The following is a 12,470-nucleotide window of genomic DNA, read 5'->3' on the forward strand; positions in this document are numbered from 1 at the left end:
TGTAACGCGCACGACAAAACTAAGATTTTCATGATGATCAGCGTGTGGACAAACCCCATAGCGATTTTCATCCTCATTGGAGTTCGGACTACGGAGCAATCCCAAGTTAAACGCGAGTTGTTGTTTTGTGCCAGGGTTCTATTGGGGAATATACGGAGAATTTTTTTATTTAAAAATCTCGGATACTGGAATGCCTACTTATAGCACCAACTTTCAACAGTTTCTTGCAGTAGAAGCTGAAAAGCATACGGCGTACAGACCTCAACCGAAAACAATATAGTGACACGTCAGCAACTAATTTAATGTGGACGAAAATTAGTGCAAAGGCGACTAATTCTAATGTAAAGGCGCCTAATTCTATTGCAAACGCGTCGAATTCTATTGCCAAGGCGACTAATTCAATTGCAAACCCGACGAATTCAATTGCAAACGGGACGAATTCAATTGCAAAGGCGACGAACTCAATTGCAAACGGGACGAATTCAATTGCAAACGGGACGAATTCAATTGCAAAGGTGACGAATTTAATTTCAAAAACCTGTAACTATAGTGATAGAAACGAGTGATTATGTACGAGAGATAGATCACGAAGCAAGGAAACATTATTGTTTGAAACTACATACTGTTGATGAAGGTTGACGCGCTGGTACAACGTTGTAGTGGGTCGAAACAGTGCATGCCTGAGTTTTGCCCGGAGATAGCAGTCAATGTGATATTCTGTTTGTAGCTTCACAACAAATCAATTGTTGTATATGCTGAAGGCAGGTGCTGTGAGTTTTTAGCTCAACGTGAACATACTAACTATAGTGATGGAAACGAGTGATTATGTACGAGAGATAGATCACGAAGCAAGGAAACATTATTGTTTGAAACTACATACTGTTGATGAAGGTTTACTCGCTGGTACAACGTTGTAGTGGGTCGAAACAGTGCATGCTCAGGCGGAAAATCTCAGTAAATGATCTGAAGTGTGGCGACGTAAACAAGTACTTGATAGACACGCCAGAGATCTTAAAAACGAAAGTTTAAAGGCCTAAAGATATTTTGAAGTGTCTTCCACTGATGTACAACCGCTAACAGTTGCGATGCCACTATCAGCCTGCAAAGGTTCAATGTTTATTATTATTATTATTACGGTGTTTCTAGAGCTCCGGCAGCCGGAGGTGGTTTGCCAATGCTACAGCTCCGTCACTCCATCACGTGATGTGATACTTCAACACGCGGTATTTCAGTTGAACTATAGACTGGGCCGCCTGTCGCCTGTACCTGTATCGTGCTGTATGGTTTAAATGGAAGAAAGTGACTCTGATCGGGAGGGAGTGTTAGGGATTGTTGAAGAGGAGTGTGACAGCGTAAACTTTGTTCTTGGTGAGAAGTTTTCGTCTTACGAGCAGCTGAAGGAGAAGATTACTGCGTACCAACAAGGGAATAGGAATAATGTCCAGTTAGCCTACACTGACTCGCGGACGCTGGATGCTGCTCGGAAAAGAGCACCGAAGAGAATACAGAAAGCAAATGAAAACTTACATTATTATTCTTTGCACCTTACGTGCAATCTTGGTTCCACAGCAAAGGATCTGGCCAGAGACCTTGTCACAGGTATAGCAACTAAGTGGTCGAAACTTATTTAGCTGATGATGCTACGTATAATATTATGTGCAGCATGATTAAGCAGAATTGCAAAGCTTGTATAAAGCTTAACTTAAGTGAAGATGGCCAGTACCTGGAGATCACAGACGTCTGCAATACTCACAATCATGAAGTCAGCAAGGTACAGTATGCTAGAAATTAATTACATCATGCATTGGGCTATTTCTAATACGTATGTATATGTAATTTTTTTTTCTAACAGGCTATTTATGATCATTTACCCTGACAACGAAAGTTGACACCATCTGAACGGAATGAAGCTGCTGAATTGTTAAAATTAAGGGTGAACAATAAGCTACTTCAGCAACACCTATCACAATCAACTGGGAAGATTGTTACCCTAAAAGATATCAGCAATATAAAGCACTCAATATGGAAAATGGATGGAAATGATTTGGAAAAATTGTCTTCTTATCTGAAGGCAATAGAAGGTAAAACATTTTGTGTAACTGAGTAATGTACATCACCAAATATTTTATTTATTGTGCATTGCAAGTATTCCACCTTTTCGCACAAACCTAATTTTACAGTATTAAATCAATACAATGGGTGAAATATTTGTGAACAATAAAAATTGTGTAAATTTATTGAACACTTGTTTTCATGATGAAGAAAGGTGCTAAGTGCAAAAACATATTTCCCAAAGTTTAAAAATCTTTGTTTACTATCATCAATGTTCCCAAAGATATGAAAGATATGAGCATTAGTATGCTCCATGTTCAATAAGCCATTCACTCTCACTTTTTTCAAATTTTACCCTTGTAGTGCTGAAAGGCATAAATTACTTATTAATTTTATGAGAAAGTAACAGTGAAAGTCATGTTGATTGTACTCGTAAGTTGTGACTGTTGAACTAGGCACATGTAATTTATTTTCAAGTTCCATTTTGTCACTGTACAAATCAATCTTTCTGTTTTTACCAGTTTTCTTTGAACGTTCTTAGTTTACAGGCTGAAACTTTGGTTGACCATTCCTATGTAGATAAATATGTAATTAAAATGGAGTTAAAAATGCAGATCCGGTCTTATATAGCAGCAGTACTTCTTTGAGCACATAACATAGTTATCTCATATGCACTTGCATAATATATATTATGTGCATGCATACTTGAATGCAGAAGTAATAGAAGGGTGTGTAAGCACCCTTCTATATCTCCTCTAACAGACTGGAAACTGACTTACTAATGGACTAGAAACTTTCCTTAAATATGTATATATGCACTACTTAACTGCATGTGTAGTTGTCTTAAAACAATATCAATTGCAGTTATGCTAACCTCTGAACACAATCTTGAAGAGTGCTTGAACTGATATAAGATGCAGATTCAAGGCTGCCAGGCTTCCCAGGTACAGTCATGGATTTTTCTCCTTTCTGCAACTTTTCAAATACACTTAATATAACATCTTAAACAGGCTGTAGGACCAGGTGTCCTACAAACCTTCAGTTGCACTTGTGCTGTAAAGCCTTAAAAGAAATAAATAACCCCTGCACTTGAAACTAGTTTGAAATCCAGTGGTTAGAAGTAGTATACTCATCATGTTATGGCTGTAAACCTGTTGCAGTGACGTGTAATCCAAGAAACAAGCTTGGAAGATACCATCAATTATATGCTGTAGTACGTATTTTTTGGATTTTTATTCAAATTAACTGCTGCAATTATTGCTTTTGCAAGTCCCACACACCTGCACATGCCTACACACACACACACACACACACACACACACACACACACACACACACACACACACACACACACACACACACACACACACACACACACACACACACACACTGAACGCCACAGGTGTGAGTGTTTTTTGCATGACATATGTACAGTGCTGTATATAGCAGGGTTAAAAATCAAGAGTTATTTGGATTTTCCAGGTCAACTGAGCCATAATGTTTGTGTCAAGTAGGTCACATTTACAAAATATCGGATAACATGAATGACGTATCAATCAAGTTTTATCACTGCATTGGTTTAGGTGGATGGCAATGTAAGTGTGCCACTGGTGGGGTTTCATGCAGAATGAATGATTAGTAAAAATGTGACCGAATTTTGGAAAACCGTCGATATACGCACAACAGCACTTTTGTAATAAAACGCATTTAAAAACTATGGGTAAAAAATGCAAGCTCCAGAAAAAAAATGATGCAAGTTTTTATCATCTCATCATCTCGCTGGTGGGTGAATTAAGCCGCCAATGGATAAATCCTGGGAATCATCGTGTTCGCCTATCCATAGGGAGTACAAAAATCTTTGTTTCATCTACATACACGAAAGGATTCCAAAGTTACAGATGTTTGTTTACGTTGCGGTGACGAAAGAATTTACTGACGATTGTTTTTCAGTGAATTTGCCTTCCTTCTCGAACAAAGAAGCATGCCTGGGGAAAAAAACTATACCTTGGTGGATGCACAAATTCATGGCGAACACAATGAGCCAAGATTAAATTCCGTACATTGTTGTATCAGTAAGTTATGATGGTTTATGTAAGCACCTGTAGATTCTTTTCTCGATAGCTTCTGTACATATCAAATTATTTGCTCGTCCGGCTGTCTAGTGCTGTATTTCCAACGCTGCTTAACTTAGGAAGCTGAAACTTGGCTAGTACATCCCCCTGTCCCTGTAGAAAACAAAGAACAAATAAAATGCATTTAAATTGTGCGGATATTGACGGTTTTCTAAAATTAGGTCACAAATAATGACTGTATGCAAGCAGCCTATTGCTCCACCCCTTTTCACAGGGTATTGCTGACAGATTAGTCATTATAGGTGCCTTGTATATAGGGGGAACATAACATTTGTAATCAATAACTCAAGAATGGGACTGTGTGATGAAACACGGAATTAGTTTCTAATAAGTTTTGGATGATATCTCGAACAGCAAGATTTACATGCTGCTCTCTGTAGGCCTTGGAGCCACACCCACTTATTGCGATTATATTGTTGAAGTAGTTCATCAATAAAAACTTATCTGGTTTGGAATAATGTACTATTTATGGCAACATTGAAATCAGGTCACTACTACTGATTCAGATGACCTGGAAGTAACCCAAGGTGTTCATGTTCACTATTTATATCTAAAACTTCTAGCTATATTTTGGGCACCCCACCAGTATAAGTATTAAAATTTCTAGCTATATAGCGTGAGCTATAATAATGATCAGTCAGTAAAATAATTGGTATTGGTTTGGCTAAATAAGTAGGTTCATCACCTATGGGCAATATCACACATTTCCAATAAGTGGGCATGCCCCACAAAAAAAGCTGGCAAAGACTTATACAATCACTGTGTTTCCCATTGAGTTGTATGATATATAATGGATTAGTGGGGCATGGCTCCACGTATGCCTACAGACATGCAGTAATAGAAAAATATTATCTATGCTACATAGTGGATGTGACTCAATAAAGAGCTCAGACCATGATACACCATGATGCATCAATTCCCATGTCACCAAACTAAATGATTAATGTCACATGTGATCCAATTTGGGTCAGACGTGGATATTCTGTAAACCAGCTTAGAATGTGACCCGGGTGACTCGACCCTGATTCAACGCTGATTTGTACAAGTGTATAATGTTTTGTTCAATATTTGATATTAGATATAACTGCTGCTATGTATCATAAAATGTAGCTCTTGATCCATACCTTGGTTTTAGGGTTAGTTCCAAAATTACTATAGGGGTCAGTGGGTCATCAAGATCAGTTTCAACCCTAATATGTAGAACTTATGTACCCGTGTACATACTTGAAGTGCTCTTTAGAGCTATTTCTTCCAGGATCAACAGTTGAATTTCTGTGTGATGAAGACAAGAATCTTGTTGGTATTGTTTTTCAAGACGGCATTATGAAATCAACCTTTTCTGCTTTCCCAGAAGTTTTACTGGTGGATGCAACATATAAATTAACAGAATTGAGGATGCCCGTGTACTTGATGATGGTGGTTGACGGAAATGGTCAAAGTGAAATTGTGTGTGCCTTTGTTACAGTTTTAGAAACTGAGGAGTCAGTGGGAAAAATGATACAAGTTTTCAAGTCTCACAATCCAGCTTGGGCCTCCTCAAGAGTTTTAATCTCAGACAAAGATTGCAGTGAGAGAGCTGTTTTTGCAAAAGAGTTTCCTGGTATTTGTTTACAGCTCTGTTTATTTCATGTGTTACGAAGTTTTAGATGAGAAATTACTTGTGACAAAATGGGAATCAGAGCTGGAGAAAGAGATCATGCTTTGGAAATTTTGTTAAAATTTGCATATTCTAGGTCTGAGTCAGACTACAATCAGCACTATGAAGTAAGCAAGAATGTGTGATGCATAAGTTGTTACCACTTCATCAGTGTAAATAGCTGATGTGCTTATTGTAGTCATGCATCTGTATTAAAACCATACTCACTGTACACATGGCTCAATCATGTATATGTGACCTGCTGAGTGAAAACCCGACTTGCTTGATTTTACAACTACTTTGTTGTTTAGAGAGAATAAACAATGGGGTGTTAAAGTTGCAGTCTTTTCTGGTCAGTACTATGTACTTTTGGAGTTACAGCACTAGAAAGCAAAATTTGCAACATTGCTGTGAATTGAGGTATTCATCAAGGTACGATAAACTTACATTTTACAACATAACTTACGTTTTCTTTGTGGTACAAAAATGAAGCAAGGATATTCTCCATGAAAAGGCAAATCTAGTGATGTATTACGCATTTCAGTTTATGACATTTTTCACTGATTTGTGAATGCTTTATTAAATATCATCTGGTTACTTATACTGAGTGAGCTACACAATAGCTTATTAAGAGGCGTGGTTACCATTTCTTGATTTCTACAGCAATTAAGAGAAGACAATAAGTATCTGCTTAATAGTTGGCTTAAAAGGGTTCCAGCTAGATAAAAAGAGCTAGTTAACTACACATGTACAACTCACCTATAAGCGAGTTTTAAAAAGGGTTAGGCTAACTTATTTCAAAATGGGCCTATCTAAATTTGTAGTATTAAATCTGGGTGGCGTATTTCAAAATGGGTTGACCAATTTTAAATCAGTCAAATTTCGAAGAGGTTCATAACACTATTGTATCATGTGTATTATGCATGTAGGTATGTTATGTGACTTCAAGGTGTTGTTATTATAGGATTTACGACTTGCTGGTCTCACCACAGTTTTTACTTACTACAATGATAATTGACATCCCATTCGAGAGGAATGGGTAGAATGTTTTAAGAACACAGCCTTCACCCTGGGCGAGAGGACAAACAACAGATTAGAGAGTATCAATGCTAAAGTGAAGAGTGTTTGTGCAAGGTATCTGCATGCTTGAATGCATACCTAGACAAGTATAAGGGAAAATTATGAATTGTAAATTCAATTAGGGATCATAGAAAAAAGTAGGAGGTCACCTACACTTGCAGATAAACTAATGGACATTTAATCCATAATTCAGTCATGGATACAAGAATAAATGTTCACTAACATATTTGCAGGTGTAGGCAACCTCCCTTGTTCCCTACTTTTTTTACTACTGTATGATCCCTAGTCAAACTTTAAAACTCTTATATATGTACTTGTTTGTTTACATTTTCGCCAGAGGTAATGTTTATAACTGAAAATGTGCCCCAACTATAAATTATTGTCTTGAAACCATTACACTTTTCTTTCAGCTATTTTCAGCTCATTTCACAGTGCTACAAACAAAAAATAGTAGAAGTGCCTCTGCAATCAATCCAGTAACCATGGAAAATACGGATGATTCCTGTTTACAATTGTATGGAAGCCATTGCGCTACCGCAATCAACACCTTGTTATCACAAATTGATACCTTCGGCTGTTATCAAAAAGAAATGGGACACAAAGGAGGACAAAGGTAAATCCATGATGTGTACATTGTACATACTGTGGTGCATCTGTCAAGCTAAAGCAACATTGAATAAAATAGCTAGCTATTATCGAGTTGCACTTGTCTGAAGGCATCAGGCAGGCAGACAGGCAGTAGAAAATTGCATTAAACAAAAATTTTTAAAAATCTATTGGAAACATTCTGAAGGCACTTTTGGGCTTGGTTATACCTAACCAATACTGCCAAGGCGACAGGATGGTATTGTGAAGATGATTTTTGGATGATATTTTTGGCCAACTCTCCATGTTCCCTAATATAAAGCACAGTATACCGCATAATGTATGATACACAATTCATATTCAAGGGCTAAACATTAAAACATATCTATTGTGATTATACGTGTGGATCATTTACTGTATGAGTAACTACCATGGCTCACCATATTATAGGGACTTTTCTAGACGGTTTCACTCTGTTGTAATTATTATCCAAGTTAGGGAAAGAATGATAACTAAGAAATATTATATAAGTGTACTTGCTTATTACCATGTACTGTATACTGTACTAGTGCAAATCGTTGCACGGTAGTATGATTGCAATGATTTCAACATTTCTCATCAATGTATGTACCATGATCACTTATACCTATTCTTATACTGTTTAATTACTCAGTTTGCATGCCTCAACCAGCACATCCTTAATATATACCTCTTGTGTTCTTGCTCATGGATAGATGAATACAAAATTATATAATATGTATATTTTATGTAATATCCTAATTTAAATTATAAATCATTGTACAGGTACAGCACACTCATGCATTTTTTGAACACTTTTGTGCCCTGCTGTCAACTTTACGGAATGAGAGGGATCACTGCACATTGATGGCTATGGTGAAGAAAAGGATTGATATGAAAGATCCTGTAGAAATTGAATACTCCTCAGTTCTCACACCTTATGCATTAAATTATGTATCCAAGCAGCTTTCATTGCGGAGGAAGGTCACCATAGTCTCAGAACATGATCGAGAATGCCATATTACATCATCGGAAGGGATTTTGAAGGTGACAGTCAACGGATGCCACTGTGCATTTTGGAACACCACCAACCTCCCTTGTCGTCATATTTTTGCTGTGCGAGAAAGAAAGAAACACCCTTCATTTACTCCCTTACTTCTTGCGGAACGTTGGACAAAGGATTATATGAGAGATGCTTACTATAAAAAATCAGAATTAACAGTTGAGGCTTCAAGCAGTGTGAGTAGTATATGATTATACAGCTATAAAATTCACTATAATTGTATGTACAGATTTCAAGTATTGGGCATGGACCACAATGGTCATGTTTAACACAGCACCAGAAATACCATAAAAGCCATATTGTTGCTGTGGAGTTAGCTTCTCTTTCTTCCGAGGTTGGCATGACTGAATTCACAAGAAGGTACACTTTGCTACAGACCTTGAGAGATATATGGGCATCTGGAAGGGATGCAATTCTTTGTGCAGGTATGTAATCACCCGTATTTGTTAATATTTTTATGACATTTATGCAGCTCAAGATCAGCACTGCAGTGACCAAAGAGGAACTGTTGCTGTTACTGCAAGTCAATCCCTTGTTGGTTGTGTCAGTGAAGGTCACAGTGCTAATCAGAATGCTAGGAATGAAGGCAGTCAAGCTGTTGAGAATGCTGGTGAGTGTGGACTGACAAACATTTTCAGCACTTATGCAATGAACTCTTTTGATAGGTACATGTATGACATAATCTAATGCTGTTTGTAGTAATAGTAGTGGATCAAGTACCAGCCATGGTGATAATGAAAGTGATGGTACAAGAAATAGTGAAGTAAACACTACAGAAAATCACCTACTTGAAAAGAATGATCATCATGATCAAGGTACTTTGTAGTTTAATGACTACTTACTCAAATTTTGCATAGGATATCAGCTGCCTGTACCATTGGTAGACACAGTGCAAACTAGAAGCAATGGTGTGTGTGTGTGTGTGCGTGCGTGCGTGCGTGCGTGCATGCGTGCGTGCGTGCATGCGTGAGCCAAGTGGCTAGAACACCTGCCTGATAGTCAAAACATTCTAGGTTCAGTACCTGGTTATGCAGTTACTGTTGTTTCCTTGAGCAAGAAATTTTCTTCACATTACTTAGCTGCTCATGGGGACCTGATGACTTTGCATTACTCAGGTGCTAAAAGTCAAATCCTATTGGGGCAAGACTAATAAAATACAAGAGGTTGTATCATGTCTCACACTTGAAGGTATTGTTAGCCAACCTTCACCCGACATGAAAGTTGGCATTTGCTTCCTGAGTTAACACCTGGTAGCCATTTGATGTTACAACTCCCAGTGTCCACTAGGTAATGTTGATGTACGTAGTATGGTAGTTGAAGGGTTTGATGGTAGCCATTTGATGTTACAACTCCCAGTGTCCACTAGGTAACCCCGACGCGTGTAGTATGGTAGTTGAAGGGTTTGATGGTAGCCATTTGATGTTACAACTCCCAGTGTCCACTAGGTAATTTTGATGTGTGTAGTATGGTAGTTGAAGGGTTTGATGGTAGCCATTTGATGTTACAACTCCCAGTGTCCACTAGGTAATTTTGATGTGTGTAGTATAGTAGTTGAAGGGTTTGATGGTAGCCATTTGATGTTACAACTCCCAGTGTCCACTAGGTAACCCCGACGCGTGTAGTATGGTAGTTGAAGGGTTTGATGGTAGCCATTTGATGTTACAACTCCCAGTGTCCACTAGGTAATTTTGATGTGTGTAGTATAGTAGTTGAAGGGTTTGATGGTAGCCATTTGATGTTACAACTCCCAGTGTCCACTAGGTAATTTTGATGTGTGTAGTATGGTAGTTGAAGGGTTTGATGGTAGCCATTTGATGTTACAACTCCCAGTGTCCACTAGGTAATGTTGATGTACGTAGTATGGTAGTTGAAGGGTTTGATGGTAGCCATTTGATGTTACAACTCCCAATGTCCACTAGGTAATTTTGATGTGTGTAGTATGGTGGTTGAAGGGTTTGATGGTAGCCATTTGATGTTACAACTCCCAGTGTCCACTAGGTAATTTTGATGTGTGTAGTATGGTAGTTGAAGGGTTTGATGGTAGCCATTTGATGTTACAACTCCCAGTGTCCACTAGGTAATTTTGATGTGTGTAGTATAGTAGTTGAAGGGTTTGATGGTAGCCATTTGATGTTACAACTCCCAGTGTCCACTAGGTAATGTTGATGTACGTAGTATGGTAGTTGAAGGGTTTGATGGTAGCCATTTGATGTTACAACTCTCAATGTCCACTAGGTAGTTTTGATGTGTGTAGTATGGTAATTGAAGGGTTTGATTCTTGCATTTGCTTTGTGCAAGTGTACATATACCGTAAATCAGGAAAATTTCAATGCAGAAAATTTTCATCTATTAAAATTTCTATGCTACATATTTTTGTCACTTTTGACGGAATAGCTAGCTATACGTTAATATTTGTATACACGAATTATCCATATAATAGTTAACAATAATTCGTTGTTTTAATTTTCATCGATACAGCCAGCGATGAAAATCTTTTGATGACAAACTTTTCCTGTTTTACGGTAATACAGTATGTGTTGTGTGTGTGCATGTTTGTGTATAGTATGTGAATTGTGTGTGTGTGTGTGTGAAATAGTGTAATCAGTAAATTACCAGGGGTGGTATTAGAACTGTGGTACAAACTTGCAAAACATTTATCACAATCTGATTGCATCCACAGAGTTACAAAGTATTAGGTTACCTAGTAAAATGCGAAAGAGAGGAAGACCTAAAGGAGCTGACAAGACTGTTATTGGTCTCCCTAGAAAGAAGTCCAGAGGAAACAGGCCTGTGTCATTCCTATGCAAAGGTGCTAAGCAAAAGGAACTTGGTATGTATGTTAAATAACCTGTGTGGATCTTGGAAGATGTTTTCATTTTTAGTGATTTTAACCTGGTTTGTTGATCTACAAATTGCAAAGGACGCCATAGATGGGAGCCGAATTATAGAAGAGGATGATGTAGAAATGAGACCTGAGATGGTTTCATCATCATGCACTGATGAAAATGTCTGCTTAGATATGTGCAGGAAGTATTGCACCCGGGAAGCATGGGCAGCTATTAACAGTGTAGTATCTGTAATACAAGCCAATCCCACATGGTATTGTGGAAGATGCACAAGGGAGATAATTGACGATGAACAGAATTCAATTGTTTGTGAAAGCTGCTTAGTATGGTACCACTTTAATTGTGTTGGTCTCAAAAGATCACCGAAGAAGAGAGTATGGATATGCCGCTCATGCTTTGAAGAATCTGCTGACCAATAGGTAGCCCAAGATTATTTCACGAAGTAGTCAAACATTAATTAATTTAAGAAATTTCTTCTTTGCTGTACTGTTATAGTTCAAATGATAAATTCTGTACTATAAAAGGTGCAGCCAGTAAATGACAACTAAAAATAATAATCACTTTCCTGGTATATAGACAATATACAGAATGACATGGTGTGTGCATACAGTAGATATGTGTGTATACAATGGAACTTGTGGACACTTTACAGAATTGGGATGTAAAACTTTGGAGTCGGATCTGTTGACTCCATTTTTCTTGATGTGGAGAATTTGTTAAAAAGTTGGTTTCACTATTTCAAATATTGATCTTTTGACTACAGGGGAACTTGAGCAGTACTTGAAATTGTTCCATGTTGGAGAGCTGCAACTTGATGTTATAATATGTAGATGTAATACCCTTCCCAAAATCTCAGATACACCCCTTAAATTGTGAGTGACAATTACACTGTATGTAGATCAGTTCGATCTTGAGACAGTCTAGCTAATATGTAAATATTTAATATGTAAATATTTCCCAGGTTAAAACTGCATGCACCAAACACATTAACTTTCACACTTGTAGTGCTGAACTGACTATTAAGTTTGATATCCAAGAGCCCAAGTGTCTTAAATTAT

The 12,470-nt window shown here is 37.6% G+C and overlaps 1 protein-coding gene across 3 annotated transcripts; it reads left to right on the plus strand.

The window, feature by feature from the left end:
• The first annotated feature begins 1,907 nt into the window (after positions 1 to 1,907).
• On the plus strand, positions 1,908 to 12,219 carry LOC136247617 (uncharacterized). Of its 3 annotated transcripts, XM_066039386.1 has the most exons (8): positions 1,908 to 2,081; positions 5,440 to 5,948; positions 6,785 to 6,954; positions 8,290 to 8,742; positions 8,796 to 8,991; positions 9,039 to 9,381; positions 11,247 to 11,396; positions 11,449 to 12,218. In XM_066039386.1, the coding sequence occupies exons 4-6, from the start codon at positions 8,371 to 8,373 to the stop codon at positions 9,251 to 9,253; spliced, it is 783 nt and encodes a 260-aa protein (XP_065895458.1). In that variant the 5' UTR covers positions 1,908 to 2,081; positions 5,440 to 5,948; positions 6,785 to 6,954; positions 8,290 to 8,370; the 3' UTR covers positions 9,254 to 9,381; positions 11,247 to 11,396; positions 11,449 to 12,218. The 3 variants fall into 3 exon arrangements, with proteins under 3 accessions (XP_065895458.1, XP_065895460.1, XP_065895459.1); XM_066039388.1 differs by lacking the exons at positions 11,247 to 11,396; positions 11,449 to 12,218 and adding an exon at positions 9,424 to 9,479; XM_066039387.1 differs by lacking the exons at positions 1,908 to 2,081; positions 5,440 to 5,948; positions 6,785 to 6,954 and adding an exon at positions 7,370 to 7,513 and having other exon boundaries at positions 11,449 to 12,219.
• Positions 12,220 to 12,470: the final 251 nt, after the last annotated feature.

This window comes from Dysidea avara, chromosome 2, assembly GCF_963678975.1.
Source record: "Dysidea avara chromosome 2, odDysAvar1.4, whole genome shotgun sequence".
Lineage (NCBI taxonomy): Eukaryota > Metazoa > Porifera > Demospongiae > Dictyoceratida > Dysideidae > Dysidea > Dysidea avara.